The sequence below is a fragment of the Aphis gossypii genome, chromosome 1 (genome assembly GCF_020184175.1).
Source record: "Aphis gossypii isolate Hap1 chromosome 1, ASM2018417v2, whole genome shotgun sequence".
Taxonomy (NCBI): Eukaryota; Metazoa; Arthropoda; class Insecta; order Hemiptera; family Aphididae; genus Aphis; species Aphis gossypii.
This window is the reverse complement of record NC_065530.1, coordinates 19,172,149-19,192,784: the sequence shown is the minus strand read 5'-3', so window position 1 is coordinate 19,192,784 and position 20,636 is coordinate 19,172,149. Positions and strand designations below refer to the sequence as shown.

The window sequence follows — 20,636 nt, the reverse complement described above, 5'->3', positions numbered from 1 at the left end:
AACACCTACGGGTTGAAAAAATAGCCTATGACCATAGGCGCCGCCAGGAATTTTATCAGGGGGGTGCATTTGTGCATAGTATATTGTGATTTCTAATTCTAATATACATTATATAATATTAGTAATTATTATTTATATGATATAATAATAATAATTTATATTATTATTACTTGATTTTATAAATATTGTATTATATAATACCATTCATTTTTTTTTCATTTTTTGAAAAGCCAGGGGGGTGCAAGTGCACCCCCTTGCACCCCCCTCGCGGCGCCCATGCCTATGACCTATTCTTAGACCTATCAAATATACATAAAAAAAAGTCATATAAATCGGTCAAGCCGTTTCGGAGGAATTCAATAACAAACACTGTGACCGGATAATTTTATATATAAGATAATATATTATTATTATTATTAGTTGCTATGTTTATTATATTATAGCCATGACAAAATATGTTCAGATTCTTGTCTGATGCTTCACCTCCCATCCAGAACCAAACAATAATTTATTTACTTTCACATTTTAAACTATTTGTTGTAGAAAATATTAATGTACTAGTTAATGCTAAATTATCACTCATTTATTGTTAGTCGCCACCCTTTAAAAAGCATGAGGTGGCACCCATTTAATTACCCACTTTGACTTTGTCGTGCCACTGCTAAATATAGTGTTTTTTTTATTAAACATAACAATATTAAATACCTAATAAATTCACATATTACAACAGTTATAAATAAATAAAAATGTATTTGTATACAATCATAAATAATATAACGTGTTAATATTTTAAATTATAGCGTATAACAAAGTATCGTATTGTGTAGGTATAATGAAGCAAATATTTCAAAAATAGATAACAAAATTAAAAGCATTATACAACATAAATACATCAAATTAAATTTTTTTTTAACAATTAGTTCAAGTATAATTTAAGTAATTTAAGAAAAATAAAGTTTGGTTTATGATTAAATAAGTAGGTATCAATTTAAAAATAATTGTAAATTATTTAATCTTTGGTCCACGTCGAAACGTCGTCTTTGCAACCTAGGATCTCTAGGAACATGTGGTTTCCTACGTGAATCATTTAATATCGCCATCGTTTGTGAATACGTCATAGTAGGTGGGAGCATTTGTCTCATATCAATATCCACAGGGGACGGTTGAGGTAGGTTAGGTGTTTGCAGAAGTGGACCTTGAATAGTGGCATTTTGAATAGGCCTAGGATCTTTTGCCGCTAATATATTATTTCTAAGACGTGGATCATCAACTCCCATCTACATAAAATACGCATGAAAAAATAATTTAATAATTTTTTTTTTACAATATGTTTTTTATTTCACATAAATTTGAAATAATGTTAATTTTGTTTACCGTAAGAGGAATGTCAGAGTAGTCGCGTACAGACACTTCGCACGGTAACATAAAATATTTTTTTTCTTTTATAAGACAATGTTCTTTAAATTCTTTAGTTTTTGTATTATGTTCAGACGATTTAGTCTTATTAGTGTTATCTTTTTCATTAAACACCTCTCCATCTTTAAGGTCATCATCTACTTCACTTTTGCAACCATTACCATTACTAAAACAATTGAAAATATCTATCTTAACTATAAAATTATTACTAGTAGACAGTAGTATTTATTAGTTTTCTATTTAAAACATTTATATAAATAATATTAAATGTAATCTAACAATTAAAAAAAAACAGGATAAGGAACATATTGAGCCAAAACATATTATATTAGGTACCTAAATACACAATTATAAATAAATAATATTAATCTATCTAAACACAAGAAAAAATTCTAGCTTTTATTTAATTAATGTTAATTAATTAATTATTATTTTATAAATATGTTTCTATAATCTATAGAATTATACTTTTAAATAGGTTTAAGATTAAGATTAATTATAAGTAATAAGTTAATTATTTCCTTTGGAATTGCATTTGACATTTCAATATTTTCTAAGAGTTAATAATCTGTCCACCAAAAAACTAACTAGGTAATACTAATTACTAATAATTAATAATCTTAATTGATGGCTATTTGAATATAGGTAATAATAATTATAATGTATAGATAGGTAAATAAAAAAAACATTAATTAATAGCTTTAGCTTTGAGCTAATATTTTTAAAGTTAATGTTGTTTTACTAGATAAAAAGTACTATTAATTATTTATTAATTATAAATTCAAATTATATCTTAGTATTTCATTATTTTAATTCTGTAATCATATTGTTATATTGAGAATTAAAAAATGTGTGTAACATTTTATATAATTTATAAAAATAATACTTAAACATTATATATAATTTACTTGTTTAAAGGTTCTTTTTGCTTTTCTGGTAACAACTGATCTTTTACATCATTTTGAAAATTTTCTTCATCAATAACAAGACCTAAAATAAATTTAAAAATGTAATTTAATTATAAAACCATACTATATTATCGATGCTGCTATTTTAAATTATAAAAGTATACATTTTTAATTAACAAATAAATATTAAATACTATGTATAACAGCGTGATCCCACAGCCCTCAGTCTTTTGTATCCCCTCCATCCCAAGAAAACATTTAGTACATATATTCAATCATTTTAAAATTTTTATAAGTTTGATGAATTAGAAAAAAGTTATAATAATATTATTTTTGAAATTAATTTAATACAATTTAAAATTAAGAAATCATATTGATAATTTGTTATAAAAATTAAGCATTAGATTAAACACCACAATAAGTTATTTGACTGAACTGAAAAAATTGGCTTTTAAAGAACATTAAAAATCATCATAATTATTAACATGATTATTATTTCATCATTAATATTAATCTGTAATGTGGTAAGTTATGCATTATACTTATATATTATGTTTGTTATAAAAGAAAATATGAATAATAATTTTTTTTTTTTTTTTGGTGTCCCATAGTTTTTATACACATTTGTTAACAATAATAATTTTGAGCATCTCGAAGTTTATTAAGTAATGATAAGTTGTATTATATTTTAACTTGCCATGAAATTCATCTTCATCGCTTAGATCATCAAAAAAAGGTTGATCATAGGTCTGCACGGACAAGAGTGGTTTCTCTTCTAAATTGTTCTGAAATAGAATATTATTTGTATACTTGTTTATATAGAATAAAACATGAACAATTATTAAAAATTAAATATAATATAAGTCTATAAAAAATGTAAGAAAACAAAAATTCCATAAAATTTTCATTTTCGTACTGTGGTGTACTAAAACATAATTTTCCAAAAGGCTAAAAGATATATTAACATGTAAATAAATAATTTTTATTGTGTAATTCATAAGGTTATGCATATATTATATTAAATTAGTTATTGTTTACTATATATTACCTTCAATATTTTTCTTTTTTCTTTTTCATCAAATTTGCTATGGCTAAACCGACAATCTATACCTGAATGGCATTTCATACCAGTGTGATATTTACAAGTTAATTCTCTATGCACGAATGTACACCTTTCCTCCTCGTTTGTTTTTTTGTTATCGTCATCGTTCTGATCAACTTTAAGTCTCTTACGTCCTCTATCATCATCTCTTTGATAGCTAAGATCTCTTTTTGTTATAACCTTTTTATTTAGAGAAATTCTATTTCTGGATCTGTTGTTGTTAAATCCTGAAAAATTGTTATGTAAAGGAGCATGTATTATTTGTCGATGAGACGACTGTTGATGTCTCTGATCCTAGTATAACGTAAACAAAAAAGAAATTATATTATTATAATACAATAAATTATAGTTTAATTTATTGCTTACCATGTCCCACGAATGTTCAAATTTTTTTTGTTTTGCACCTTCTCCTAGACAATTTTTTTTTGATGATTCAGCCAGTTGGCTAAGATCAGTATCATATTCTTCATCCAAAATTTCTCCATCTTCAAGGTCTTCATTGACCTTATTTTCGTTGTCGTGAAAATTGGACAAGTGAGGATTATTGATTCCTCTTCCAACACATAAAATTTCTTCCTCATTAACAGCTTCAACAATTTTTTGTTTTGCAATTTCTTCAAGACAATTTTCTTTAGATGCTTTAAGTTCTGAATTTCGTTCAGTTGATTCACCCACTTCTGTATCATATTCTTCATCCAAAATTTCACCATCCTCAAGGTCATCATTAACCTCATGTTTGCAACTATAACCATTATTAAGACAATCGAAGATTCTTTAGTTGAAGTTATTTTTAAAGTTAATGTCGTTTTACTATATAAAATGTACCTACTATTAATTATTTATTATTTATAAATTCAAATTATTTCTTAGTATTTAATTATTTTAATTCGGTAGACTGTAATCATATTTAACAAAAGATGTGCATATCTAAAAATTTAATATACATTATTTGCAAAAAATAATACGAATTAAATTAAAAAAAAAATGTAAGTAATGTTAGTTTTATTAAAATGTCAATACAATTATTGATAATTAAAATTGATTGTGCCGAAATTAAATTTTAATTCATGGTATTTAAATTTATGAAAAAGATATTTGTAAAAATTAAAAAATGTTATTATCGACTGAAAAAAATGTATATTATTATAATATTATTTTAGATTCTGAACGGAGTGATGAATGTATTGATTTTACAATGATGTGTGTTTTTTTTTTTTGTGTTTGTCGACAACATTTGAAGCAGTAAAAATGCTTCGATTTTTGATTTCAGCCCCTCTTTGAAAAGGAAATTGAATCTTGTTGGTTAGGTTATATTTTTTAAATGAATCGGGAAAAACGGGATTTTTTGCGCAAAACCAGTTTTCGTCAAAATCGAATTTTTTATTTTGCTATAACTCAAAAACTAATCAATGTAAATACTTGAAATTTTCACTAAATGTTTATATTAGCGTTCTCCATACACAGTTAAATTTTCAAAGAATTTTGACTTTTTTTGAACTATTTATAGACAATTGAAATTTTCAATTTTTCTAAGTATTTTTTTTTTTAAATAACGATAAAAAATTTTTGGCTGACCAGAAAATCTTGAAAATTTAATACAAGGTTTCTTATAAGTTGTTCTTAAAGTGACAAAAAAAAATCCGAAATCGTTAGTCACAATTTTTTTTTATTTATACGAAATATGTCAAAATTGCGAAAATTTGCAAGTAATTTTGTGGTTGGAAAATCGTAAAATTTTTTTCTTTTATAACTAAGTTTTGAAAATATGATACAAGTTTCTCCATAAATTTTTCTTCAAATATCTGTAAAAAAAACTCTACCGGATTCAGACAAAAAAAATTTATGAGTGTTTGAAATTTAAATTTTTACAAAACCGCGTTAAATAACAGTTTAGCCTCAAACGGTTTTTGATATTTGTTGTTATTCAAATAGTATAAGTCGTAAATACTTAAAAATTTTACCAGTTATTTAGATTGTCATTTTCTTTACGTGATTTGATTTTCAAAATATTTTGACTTTTTTTGAGCTATTTATAGACAAATGAAATTTTCAATTCTTCTAAGAATTATTTTTTGAAGTGTCGATAAAATTTTTTTGGCGGAGTCAAAATATTTGAAAAATTAATACAAAGTTCCTCATAAGTTATTCTTATAGCGATAAAAAAATTATAAGAATACATAGGCACATTTTTTTTTTATTAGCATTTGAAGTTCAAATTTTGACAAAAACTCGTCAAAATCATAAATATTTGCAAATTATTTTGTAGTTCAAAATGCATAAACTTGTTTATATTTATATCTAACATTAAATATTCTAGACTGACAAATCATCTCCGTTCAGAATCGTTTTTCGAATACAATGATACTTATCATTGCATTCAAATTTAACCTACCCTAGTCCGAGGTCCACCCCACCCCCTAATGTACAGCAGAGCGGTACCCACATGCCGACTTTTTACATATTATTATGATGTAAATCTATAAAATAAACACTGAGATATTATAACCAAAATCTGAATTATCTATATACCTATATTACGCTTAAATAGAAAATAACATTATGTTTATGATTTCGGGTAGTAAAAGACACAATGGTTACAATATTATATTTTTGTATAGTACAAATATGTACCCATAACCATAAAAAATAAGATCAATATTTTATAGACTTAAATTCATATTTACATAAATCAGTTGAAATTACTCTAATTTTAAGTAAAAATTAAAAAAAAAATAAGTTTTTATTGAAATTGGGCGAAGATTATCTAATGTATTCTTACTCATGCAAAATGTTCTCCATTTTAATATTCTGGTGATCCATGATTTAGTTAAAATATTTTGTAATCTCACCAAATATATAAATATAAGTAATAATGTATTGCATTTTAGTTGTTTTTAACTATTTTAGTTTCAACACAAATGTCATGCCAATATAATATATAATTCTTTTCAGCCAGCATAATATAATATTTTATAGTATCAACTATAAAATTCAAAACTATTGAAAACAAAATAAAAATTACAGTAAATCGGAGAAAATGACTACGGTCTACGGTACACATAATATTTAAGTAAAATTAAATACAATTATAAGGATAAATAAATGAGTTATATCGATAAAACAAAAAAAAAGCGAGTAAGTGGGTACCGCTCTGCTGTACAAATATGTATCCTCTGAAAATTAAAAACAAGATTTCCTGATAGAAATTATTAATACTGGGGTCTGGGATTAAAAAAAGGTTAGCATAAATCTAGATTTATTTTTTATTGCGTATAAATAATACAATAAATATAATATATCATGACAATTTTATAAATAATGTGTTGTTAGAAATAAATACAATTTTTTTTTCCTTTCAAAATAATCAAGTTTAAACTAAAAGCTTATTACGAAAACACTAAAATATTTATTTTACCATTTTTCGAGGAAATTAATTTTATTATTTTGTTTTAATTCAATAATTCATTTAAATTATATATACAATATACATGGTATTTGATTTTTTTGATTTCAGTGGCGACTATCATATACCCATCTAAAACGGTACTCAAGCACCCCTTTCATGGATAATTAAATGTATTACATAGTATATAAAAAGTATAAAATAGCTTAGTAGCTATTATATTTTAAACATTGTAGCGTATTAAACAAATATTAATAATAATCATAATTAAATTTTAATAATTTTCTGATGAATTGAAATTTAATGACTTGTTAGTTGCTTTACATTATTCAATTTGCTTATTATATCTTCGTTCAGCATGACTGTAAATTTAAAATATTAAGTATGTAAATACAAATATTAAATAGCCAAATATGTATTATATTATTACATGTATAACAATTAAAATTAGTTTTTAATAACATTTATTAATATGTAGAATCTACTTAGTAATTCGACTTATTAGTTCGACTTATGTGAATTAGGCAAACCACAATGCGTCGTCGGTGGAAATGGTGTGCTGGTAGCTGCAGTGACGTAATTAGGAATTTGGTTTGGGGGGGATTATAAGTTTTAGCAAAATCTGTACACCTCATACAGTAACCTATACCCCACTCCACCAGAACAAAAAAAATTTTAACTATAGTTGATTAAAAAATACAATTTAATATAAAATTATATATTTTATAAATATTATACAATATGAAATTTAAGTATTATATGGTATTTAGGTAGCTTGAATAATTTTACAAAACTAGATCCAATATGAAATTTCCTTGGTCTTTTAGAAATATTATCTAATACATCTTCAAGATTAACTTTATGTCTTTATGGGCCGCCAACATACTTAACTCATTTAACCTATCCTAATTATTGAATTTAATTAATAATTATTAATCTAATAAGTAATAATCACATTAAAGCTATTAGAAAAAAATTATTGAGTATAATTTAGTCATTCTCACCTTGGTATGATCATCAATAATAATTTTATAACATGAATTTTTTTTTTTTGACAAAATAAGAAGCAAAAGTGTTTTTCCTTTTTTGTTCCATTGTATAACTTGGAAGGTTATAAAAAAAAAAAACGTTTGAATAGTCAAAAAGAATAATAATAAAAATATTTCATATGAATAATGTGTATAACATACTTGTTATACAATTACCATTTACTGTTTGGTGTTTACTATTTACCACCTAGTGGCTAGTGCTACTAGTGACAAGTTTTAGTATATTATTTAGGATTTACAAAGGCTATGAACTTCGTGCCATAATATAATTCATAATAAAATATATACCTATATAATAATACATAATATCATGATATAATTTATATTTTACTTAAATGAATAACTTCAGTAAGAGTACACTTGTATAAAAAGATGTGAATACTGTTATTACACACATCAATTTAATAGATATTTCTATTGAGTAATAATATTTTAAATATATATATAGTAATACTTAGTGTTTAAAATATATAGTTTAGTAATACTTAGTATTTTCAATATTATGCCATTCATAGAATTTATTATTCTATTTATTTTTAGTTATTATATAAGTACAATATATTTTTACAAAAATAAACATATCATGACAAAGAGACTAAGGATAGGTAGCAAATCAAGGAAATAATAAATTAGCCATTACTTTAATTTATATTTAATACGAAAATGGTTACAATAAATAGTAATTTTTAATTATAACACAAGTAGGCAGCATGTCTATATCTGCTCCACAAAACACTATTTCCCTCAAAAAATGCAGGTAATTATAACAATAATTGTATTATTGAAGATAGATTTATGTTAATTAAAATCCATCTAAGTTACTCATTATTTAAATTTAATTCATAAATCAAATTTGTATGGCGCTTTGCAAGCATCGTGCATCATATTTTCATATAGGAATATGAACATTTTGAGCCTTCATCGGGTAGGCAGCGCTCCCGGTGGAAATCACAAGTGGTGTACATTTTTCAATCAATTTATTATCGAAGTGTTTACACCTCTAGTCTCTTGCCTTTACATATCCACCTTGAATACGACCGTGCAGCAGGTTACAGTCATGACAAAATAGAATCTATTTTGTCATGATTATAGCTATGCCAAGTAGAATGGAACAGAATTCCGTTTATCGTAAATGATATAGGTATTTATATACTTATATAGATATTAGATAGGTATAAGGTATTACTGGTATTAGGTACATAATTTATTGTGAAATATATAATACTGCGTACCTATAATAGTACAATACTACAATATATAATTATTCTTTATGATGTTACATTTAAATTGTAAAAATAAATATATTTTCGCCATATAAAAATCTTATTTTACCATTTATTGATCTTTTTTTCATTTCGTTGTATTAAAATATTTGTTTTTAAACAGTTATGCGTTAAGAATTTAACGGTATCTTAAAAAATATATTTGATACGTTGCGTCATTAGATTATTTAAATTATATAGGTTTATACGGTATATGTATTATATGGTCATGCTGAATGCTGATGATGGTACCGTAAAACCATTGTATTCTAATAACGTAAAAGGTAGGTAACAAAAATATTGTTTTCAGTTATGTTCTAATAATGTATCAACGCAGAATTCGTTTATGGTGGAAAGGGGGTACTATTTATAAATGTGTAAAAATTAAAAATATTATTGATGTAATATTCCATAAAAGAAATCATTATACACGTTTTACTTATGAGATTATATTGTGTTAATTTGTAATTATTTGAAAATATTTAAAAAGGTTTAAAATGTTTGTATAACATTGTACCTCATCAAATACCTATTTCTTGTTAATTATATAATAATGTTGGTTGTAAATAAATATATAATATAATACTGCATATACATTTAAATAAGTACTTATCCTGTTCCTGTATCTATATAATAATATTACGTAACACAAAATAATTAGCATTTTATTTTTTTTCAAAATGTATTCCTATGTAAATTCTTGTTAACCTAACACAAGTATTAAATTAGGGACTGATGATTATCAATTCTCTGTAAAGTGTTTAATGCTTAATAACTAATGTTTCTGTACATTATAATGTGTTTATATAATTATGTTTATAGAAAATTAATTTAGTGTGATAGTAAAAATGATGCTGAACACTGTGTTATCAGATTTTTGAAAGTATTCGTGTAAGAATACTTTTGATGCAAATGAAATATGCATTAAGAGTGGAAGTTGGATGACTTACTAGGATAGTAGGATATACATTATAAATAATTGAAAACTTTTTTATTAAGTTATACCTCTAATCTAGGTACTCTACAAAATACATCTATTAATAATCTAGTGATTAGGTGGTTATATACTTTGTAGTTAAACTATTGCTTGTACAAACTCACTGAGTTAAGGCATTAGCTTAAGACTATTTAACGGTCGTTAATTATTTTATTATTCATTATATTGCGAAACGTACACATATTTTAATGTTTAAATAATATATATATATATATACATAGGATCATTAATTATTAATTACTAATGCTTCGACTACATTAATTTCTCTCTGAATAATTGGAAATAGAAGGTTTTCCTATATCGCATTTTTCTTACATATATAAATGACATATTATCAAATTAGGAATATAATAAATCAAAATACATCTGAATCGCATACTATTGCACTATCGTTCAAACACGTAGGTACTATAGAATCATCGAGATTCTCGAATTATTCTAAAAATTATAGTTGGATTTTAATTATAAAACAACTATGTTTAATATTTTATCGTAATTCGTATATTATCATATTATACAGTTATTAATATTGGAGATTTCCTAAATAGTGGTCACTGCAGGTCGTTAACTCGTATAAGTACAAACATGACGATAGGTACCCTACGTAAGTGGTTAGGCACAATAAGTTGATACATATACATAAGTATACAATATTACAATCGTATATTATTATTATATTCTGTGATTGTATAATATGTACTTATTTTGAATAGTAGTAAATGTACAACAGGTAGTAGGTAGAATAGACTATAGGGACTACTTTTTTTTTTTTTGGTAAGTAGGCATACTGGCGTACTGCGATCTCCGCGACGGCCCACGACAACCAGTTCGGCATTGAACGCTTCGCGAGCGCCTGCGCTGTCTGTGACGTCATCGTCGTGAACGCTATTCGTTCGCCGGAGAGCTGGTTGAACTGTGTGGCCTACATCCGGGAATCCCGTTACCCGTGCCACTTGTTCGGCACCACCAGACGCCTAGAACGCCTAGCGCATACGTGTACTGGGGGGGCTCGGCGATCGCAGTACTGTGTTATTATTATTATTATTTTTGTACACACGACAGTAACGATTACGAATCGGTAACGCGTTAGCGTATCGTGCCCGGCACTGACATTTCACTCGTATTCGTGTCGCAGTGTATGCCGTAGGTACACTCATCTCATTGCGACATACGTTATTAATGTCAAATATATTTTTAATTTCAATAAATATTTCGTCGTAAATACGCACGTATGTTCGGACTACCGGGAATTATGAGCAAAGGTGTCTCCGGCGTCGGCGGCAACAATCGGAGTCACGGCACCAGTAAGACCAATAACAGTAACAATAAGAGTAAAACGCTTACGTATCTGTTGTGGCTGATCGGCGGCGTGTGCGGTCTGCACCATTTCTACTTGGGCAGAGACCTGCAGGGCGTGCTTTGGTGGTGCACGTTCGGCGGATATTTCGGATTTGGTTGGCTCAGGGATCTGTTCTACATCGGCGAGTACGTGGCCGACGCCAACAAGGACGAGAAATACATGAAAAAAGTCGACTACATGGTTCGCGTGCACGAAAAGGTGAGTGCTCGTTTAGGATTTTTAAGTTTTTAACATTTTTCTCGGCGTGTATATTATTATAGTATTTCTCTGTGGATTGCGTGGATCGCGAATTGTTTAGAGAGCAGTTTATACATATTTTATATTTCATATAAGAACGTAAAAAATAATTTTACAACATAATATTATATTTTGATGTTATCTTCCCCTCACCAGATCATTATTATAGTCTATAAATGGTGGAATATTTCCGTGTAAATATCATTATTATGGAACAGTGACACTTATAATAATAGGAATGTAACTTAAACCATACCTATACGATGGATGTGGTCATAGCCTATATCTCGGCATCTCGCCTATGTAAACAATTTGAAGCAGATAATATTAGAGACGAGTCTTTTGATTCTTTGCAAGCTCCGCATACGCAAATATACTCATTACTCGTCATTCATTTTATAATAAATAAAAACGCGGTATTAAAATGAAAAATTCCCAGAGAGAATGTAGTTATTAGAAAAAATATCAAAAAATATAAATATATACAGTATATACACATTCGTTGTTGATGGCAAATCCCAACAAGAGACTCGTCGCTTATATTTGCTTCAAATGTCGGACTATGGCTCCATCCATATGTCTTATTTCTAATTTTTTTATGTTTGCACTTTTGGAATATGTCAGTACCTAATTGGCAGCAGGGCGGATTTATATACAGACTATAAGGGCTGTATGCCTAGAGGCAATCGCCACACTTAACACCAAGCCCAAAGAACTTGTAATAATGTTATTAATAATTATACGCGAGTCCTTAGACTAATAAGAGGGCTTAATAATCCTAAATACACCCCGATTAACAGGCATACATAATATTATGTTAGCCTTTTTTCACGTGATGTGGGCCACCCACATACAACATGAATGTTTTAAATTTTCAGTAAATTATGGACCAAGCATAATATACAAGTATACGTATACAACGTGTATTTAAATATTGTGTCGCAATGATATCATTGAATCATCCCGTCATTAGAAAAATTAATACAATTAATTATAAATAATTATCATTTATGTACGGGATTAGTAGATACCTATGTGGGCTGTGGCTATATGGCTATATGTTTTTCTTAACGTATACGTTGGCATACTTATAAATAACTGCTTAATGCTTATACATTGCGTGTACGATGTGACACGGAAGCAGCCGGAAACGTCTCGGTTGGTTTGAAAAAAGTGTCAGACGATAGAAATAGAACACGATCCGTATTTCACCGACATCTATAATGTGTAGGTACTCGCCGAAGCGATTAATTTACAACCGGTAACATTATTTACATTTTACCTCGTTTGTTAGTTATATTGAAACTTAAATATGTTGTTTTTATCGTTATTATTTTTTCGATATTATTCTAAGAATTCAGATAAAAAATTACAAACATTTAAAGCGGCTCATATGATACAAATTGATGTTTTTTATATATAGGTCTACAAGGTACATAATACAAATACCTTTATCGTCTTATTGGGTCAGAATAACCAAAAACGATCGACAATCATGCAACTAAGACACGTATAACACATATGGTCGTGGTCGTTTATATACATTATTTACTTAAATGCGTGGTTGTTTTATATGACGTGGTTAAAGTTATTATTTTTTACGGTCCGGTAATTCGAATATGAATTCTATACATCCTGCAATTATCATTTATCAATCTTATTATATTCAACAAACTTACCTGAACACAAATAAGATAACATAATATAATAAATAAGCTACCTGTTTTTAAAATGAATTTAAGTTTATTCTATTTACAATTCTAACTTTCCATTATTAGCTATTGCCGTCTATGTTATGTTGTTTAGTTCTATAATTTCTATCTTTATTTTCTGAAAAGTTAAGATTCAACAATATTTTATTATAATTTCTTATCATATACATTATAATATATGTATATATTTATGTATATTATGTATATCGATGACTTAGTATAATTATAATATATTAATATAACGTATTTCTAATACTCTCCTACATAATATGTAGGTAGTAGGTATCTTCTACATCTAAATATTTAATACATAAAATACAAATAATGTAATGATAAGCAAAATAATTATGTGAAAGACTGAAAATACTCATATCAAACTATATGATGTGAAAACTATAGACCTTGTACTAGTATGAGGTCTATGGTAAAAAGTAAAAACAGAATTTATAGTGTTTATAACAATTCAAACGATTACTTTTTTTAACTTATACGTTATAAATTATAATAGTAGGCTGTGGCGTATTTACGGGGGGTTTTCGGGTTCAAACCCCCTTCCAGAACAAAAAAAAAGTTACTTTACCTATGTTAAATAAATATTTTATTACGGGGTTTCTAATAATTTAACGATGTAGATAGACATAAATTGTCTATATAACTATCTAAGACAGGTTAATTGGGTTATTTTGGTGTGGAGTCTCTTAATTGTAATTTGTTTTACCTAAATGGGGTTTTTAAAATTTGAAACCCCTCATGAAATTATTGTAAATACGCCACTGATAATAGGTACCTAATAGGGTAAATAAAATATAAATAATATTTAACTTGTATAAAACCTACGCAAATGATTATCTATTATATAGCTATATATGTTTTTTAATTTTATTTATTATTTGGTAAAATAAAATTCACTATACACTTTATTACGTGTCATAGTTTTATAAATTATATTAGCATTCTAAAATATCCTACCTAATGTCCTAATATATACCTTGCTGTTAACCATCTTTTTTACTGCTTTGTAAACAACTATAAAGGCAAAAGGGTATCACTAAATACACATATAACGATACCTAAATTTCGCTTTGTTAGAGAAAATAGACTCTAGTCTTGAATTATTATCTAGTTCACCAACTTTTATAAAAATATATAATATTCTTTTCGCTAATAAAAATTATATTCGAAAAATTATATTTGTTAACCGTCCCCTTCTGCAGCTAGAGTCCGGCACTTGAACATCAGACATGTTCGGAATTTAACCTTGAGAATACCTACCTACTACAAAAACACATGCAGGTTAATCACCTTTATTTCTTAAAAACTATATATTATACATTGCTGTTAAGAAGGGTACTTAACTCATCGCGCAGCGTAAAATACATTTTTCTGATTGGTTTAACGATGTTAAATGCGTTTGTAAAATTGGTTGTGTATCTACTATAAACACGATACACATTATGTCACCACTAAGTTAAATATTATATTCAATTTTTGGTTGTGTCGCTACATTTTGATTATAGTGTTATAGACTGATAATTCTAATGATACATGTAGGTACTATGTTTATGAATTATATGATATTAAAAATGAAAATATTATTTCGGAATACACGCGATACAGTGATAATTATTTATTGTTAACACTTTATTAAGGTTTATCGAAAATACAGTTCATTACAGATCACCGTAAACGTACATTAAACCATTAATTTATTAACGGTTTTTTTTTTTTTTTGTAAACCAGTTTTGAAATAATATTTCTCAAGTTGTTCATTTTGTATAACATTATACAAGAACAACGGTACCCGATTCGGCGGTGGTGGGACATTAAAAAAATAATAACATTAACGAATAATATATCAATACGTTAGCGATATCTCGCATAAGTCCAATAAACTAGTGATGTTTAATATTGTCGCTAGATAGCGGTATGTAATTTTGTTCTCTCCAAAGTGCTCCGCTCTCACTTGTTACGGTTGAGACAAGATCGAATAGTATATAAGTACGAACAAACCCAACCTCTTCACCTCACCTCCATTACCTTACCATCGGGTCTACACTCTTGGCGCGATAACCAAGCGGTTATCGATTGTCCACAATTCGACCTGAGGAAAGTCCCCGGACCTTCTGCAGAAAGTGCAACCGGCTTAACCGCTGATCGATTCCGCCCCATTCGTTCGTACTTCACGGAGATGAATGGGACCACGTTCCGACGGGAACGTACCCGCGATCCGTAGGACGGATTGTGGGCGAACAGTCGACTGGTCCTAGCTATACAGTATGTAAAGGGAGGGCTACCCACGTGGCCCTTGACTTAATGGGGCTTATCAACGGAAGTGAGGTACCAATTTTTTTTTTATTTAAAAAAAAATAACAAACATAATATTATTTAATATTTATTATTATTTTTTTTCTATTTCCTAAATGATGATTCTAAAATCGTTGGAAAAATGTTTAATAATATATTTATTATAATCACAATATTGTTTTCATTAGAATCTAAAAATTAAATCGTATGCTTGGTTGGATTGATTATGACTTGAGATAGATTTTGAACTAAGAATTCATCACTATTCTTAGTAATTTACAGATTATATTATAATTTGGGTAAAATATTTATTCAATAAAACGATAATTAAGAATTATTTACGACTAACTAAGGGTAATAATTATAATATCCTAACAAATCTACAACATGCTTGAATATTTACTACCTATATAATAATATATACTAGTACATAATATACTAATTACTAGTATATAGGTTAATGTATTATCTATACCTAAGATAAAAATTCAGGCCGAGATAATATATAAAACATTAATATATATTTTTTAGTTTAAAGAAATTAAAAACTACCTAATTATTTTAAGAAATAATGTAATACAGTCGTCAGGCCAATGATAAATTTCAATATGTCAGGCCACTGGAAACCTACCGGTATTCCGGTTGGCCAGACCATCTCTGAGTATAAATATTATAATATTATATTTTATTTTCGATTGTATGACACGTTAGAATGTTAGGTAAAAACCTCTTAATCATATATTATTATTTATTACTAACTTAGAGATCAACTGCATAAATAAATAATAATTAATTCAAACTTATAAGAATATAATTATTAGTATCTAGTTTCAATAATAATCTAATTGAATTATTATTTAGTTTTAAGTATGTAGGTAGGTACTTGGTTAATTTAAATTTATTATTATGAGTTTAAACTAATGACTGACATTTTTAATTATATTTCAGCCACCGTTTTCTACGGTTCGATTCACTGGAATGGTAGTAGTGGCTTATCTTTTTAGTACCGTTGTATCCTTAGCAATACCTGAAGATAATGTTGGAGGACTTAGCTGGCAATGGTTACATATATTTACTCCTCTAGCAGCAGCTTTAGGTGAGTAATTAATATTGTAAATAGTAATGCTATTATGGAAACTACTTTAAAAATTATTTTTTCTTTAAATTATATACATTAAACATTAGTACATGCATTATAAATTATAATATTTAATTAATACATTAGTACATTTAAAACTATACAGCAAAGACTCTATATTAGGTATTATTGTTGTAGTACTCTTAAATCTTGTAATATTGAAATTTATTTCAATAATATTTAACTTTGGTGAGATTAAATAAGTATTGTATTTTGCCTTACATCTATTGTTTATGAATTAAATAAAATGTATAGTTAATAATTACTTAGTAAAAAAATCAATAATCTAGATAGAAGGTATTTCCTACATCAATAAAAACAAAAATATAATGAGCTTACCACTTCAAATCATTAGTCGTTTCATGTTGTAACTCATAAGAGTACATATTAACATATTATATTAAAATGTAGTTTTTTTTATTAATCCACAAATCAAGAAAATTTCCCAATAGACTCTGCATTTTAGTTTTTAAATTATTACTTAAAATTAATTTAATATCTACTAAGTACTAACTTATTGTTATTAACGAATTTTAGGAGTATGGGCTGTGGGAAATATTGGTCATGAAACAGGATCTCTTAAATGGCCTTTAATATGTGCATATTTGGTACCTATGGTTGGTAATCCATTGAAATCATTTATTTTTGATAAATGGGGCTATGATATTGATGAATCTACATCATTTGCCATAATGATATTATCGGCAGCATGGTCATTTGATCACTTGGAAAAACGGTGGAGACCAAAAAACCAAAAGACTCCAGGTACTTTAAAGTAAGTATTTATAAAAAATAATACTTATAGATTATAAGAATAATGAAAAAAAAAAATTAAAATTAAATAAGGTGTACCTAAATCATACTGGTGTATTTAATATTTTTTTAAAATAACATATTTGCTTATTTGTTTTTAAAATTATGTGAATCCCTTTTTTTATTCAATGTTTACTTATGTAATTCAATTTGCAGGAGAATTATTGTAATCAGTATGTGCTGTTTATTATACATGGCTTTATGGAGTAGTTATTTGTATTTCAATGCCAAAGTAACTGATGAAGAAGGAGATGAAGTACCATTTCATGAGGCGTTAGGTCATTTTTTCAGTTCACCCTGGTGGTTAGACGTAAAACAATCATTTATTGATGTATGGCAATTTGCACAAGAACACGGGTGGATGGAAACATGGCGGCAAATAGTTACATTATCTGATCCTTCGGGTGAACAAAATGCTTTTAAGGTGAGATAACAAAATTTGATATTACTTCAAAAACTAAAAATGCATAATAAACTATAGGTAAATAATATTAATATGAAAAACAAATTAAAACAAAATTTATGTAAACTAAAATTGAATGAATTTATAAAATTAAAATTTTTACATAATTTTACAATTTAATAATTTATGAGTATAGATTTTTATGCATTTGTATATTTTTTACTTTATATATTTTTAGATTTTTGTCAGTTATCTTAATAAGTCATACAAGTTTCAAGCAAATGATGCAAAATTATTATTTTAAAAATCTGTATTCTATTGATAAGCTGCTTGCTTTAAAGTTAAAATTATGTACAAATATATTTATACAAATTATAATAAACCATTCCTATTATTTTATATTTAAGGTGTTGGAATTAAGATCAGGAGCTACACAAACTGAAATAAAAAATCAATGTAGAACATTAGCAGTAAAATACCATCCAGATAAAGCAAAAGATGATATAACTAAGAAAGATGTGCAAAACCGATTCTTCGAAGTACAGCAAGCATGTGAACTATTATCAAATAGTAGAGCTAAAAGGCGAAGAAGAAATAAACAATTTAATGAAGAACTTTAAGTTGCAATATTATTATTTTTTTTATGATGTATCTATCATAAAATCATAATTATTTATTCATATACTGTGATAAAAAACAAATTAACGTTTACTACAACATTATTTAAAAATAGTATTTTTCACAAATGCTATTGATCAAGACATTAAATATCTATTTATGTGACGGATAATTTTAAAACGAAAATTCTAAGTATAAATTCTTTATATATTAACTTAACATTATACTTTATTAAAGAATACCTTCATTAGATTTATAGTGTTTTAATTTTAGAAATATTCATTATCATTTATCATACTATAATATTGTCCAATAAAACACTAGAATTATATTCTATAAGCGCTCATTAAGTATAAATATATGCATTTGTATGTAAACCGAATTAAACACCAATATTATGTTTATATATTTTGTAAGAACCATAAGTGTAATGTTTTCGAGTTTTCAGTGAGTCTCGAAGTTCCTATATATAATAATAACGTTTAGTTTGTTTTTAATATGTATTTAACTTATATACCAAACTTTATAGTTTTATTGTTTGTTTAAAATTAAATAATTTTAATTTATCTTATAGCTTAGTGTTATTGTTTAATGCCACTATGCTTTAAACCATATACTGTACTTCCAAAATAATATTTTCTAACTTTTTGTAGAATCAAATATTTTGTTCTGTAAAAAATTGTATAGGTATTTATATACATACCTAACTTTATATAATTACATTTTAGAAGTGTTAGGAAACAATGTATATGTTTTGTTAAAATATAGATCATAGTAATTATAATAATTAACAATTAACTTTACAATACGGTGCCATTATCAAAATTGTAATGCTAATCTATTTTTTTTTTTTTTTTTTTTTGTAATCAGACTATTAGTTAGACGATTCATAAACTTCATGATATATAATATATTAAGAACAATGGAAAAAAAATATTACATGATATGGTTTATTGACTCATTTGTGTAATTACTATAATTTTAATAACAGCAATGAAAAAATATTTAGCATTAGGTAATAATATACATATTAAATTTTAAACATAAATAAACAATATCTTTAAGAGCACCTTAATATTTGAGAATATAACATTCATTTTCATTTCACTTGGTTAATTTTGTACAATTATATTTCATCCACCATTTAACAACTAAACACATTTTTTATAACAAGTGACAAATAAACAAAAAAATTCTGTCTACATTGTTTTCTATTAAAATTTTTAAACAATCTTACATAGACAATTTTATAATAATAGAAAATATCATTCATTTTTGGATAAAATTAATTTCACTTGAGTTATAAACTATCTTGAAAATGATTATGAGGAATTTGAAATAAACCAATGTGAATTAATTGAATAAGTACATATACAATTCAGTAAAATAAATAATTAAAGATATTATCAGCCAGAGGCTATTGGCATGTTTTCTGTAACAAAATATATATATATTTATATCCTATTAATTGAATTGAATAAAAATAACAAGAATTTATTAAGGAAGTTTCCAAACTTTAATTATGTGTAATAGCCAATAGGCATTGTTGTATTTCAAGTGGGCAAAATGAATAATTAGAAAAGTATAAAATATATTATACAAAACTTAATAATTAGTAAAATTGTATCTTAGGTAATAAAGAAATTTGTAAATTAGAATGAAGAACATAAAATTATTCTTAAGCTCTAGTAAATTTTGAGTATAAGCATGTTACAGAAAAAATCATAAATAATATATAATAATAGGTAGGCAGATGCCTATAATAATCACCTACATAATCTGGCTTATCATAATTTATAAAAATTAATAATACTGATATATGATATTATATCCTTGAATAATTGGATAATGAACAAGTGACAGACATCAAGATAAAAATAGGTATTTAATTTTTTTAATACTATTTTAAGATTA

The 20,636-nt window shown here is 26.3% G+C and overlaps 2 protein-coding genes across 2 annotated transcripts; one reads left to right on the top strand and one right to left on the bottom strand.

Annotated features, from left to right (window-relative positions):
• Window positions 1-886: 886 nt before the first annotated feature.
• Window positions 887-6,319, bottom strand: LOC126555888 (uncharacterized). The gene is made up of 7 exons (XM_050210866.1): window positions 6,206-6,319; window positions 3,793-4,168; window positions 3,373-3,720; window positions 3,022-3,109; window positions 2,325-2,406; window positions 1,375-1,582; window positions 887-1,277 (listed from the first exon to the last, which is right to left on the bottom strand). The coding sequence occupies exons 1-7, from the start codon at window positions 6,244-6,246 to the stop codon at window positions 984-986; spliced, it is 1,437 nt and encodes a 478-aa protein (XP_050066823.1). The 5' UTR covers window positions 6,247-6,319; the 3' UTR covers window positions 887-983.
• Window positions 6,320-11,083: 4,764 nt separating this feature from the next.
• LOC114124281 (dnaJ homolog subfamily C member 22) lies at window positions 11,084-19,924 on the top strand. The gene is made up of 5 exons (XM_027987473.2): window positions 11,084-11,695; window positions 16,699-16,846; window positions 17,426-17,663; window positions 17,858-18,125; window positions 18,512-19,924. The coding sequence occupies exons 1-5, from the start codon at window positions 11,369-11,371 to the stop codon at window positions 18,722-18,724; spliced, it is 1,194 nt and encodes a 397-aa protein (XP_027843274.1). The 5' UTR covers window positions 11,084-11,368; the 3' UTR covers window positions 18,725-19,924.
• The last annotated feature ends 712 nt before the right edge of the window (window positions 19,925-20,636 follow it).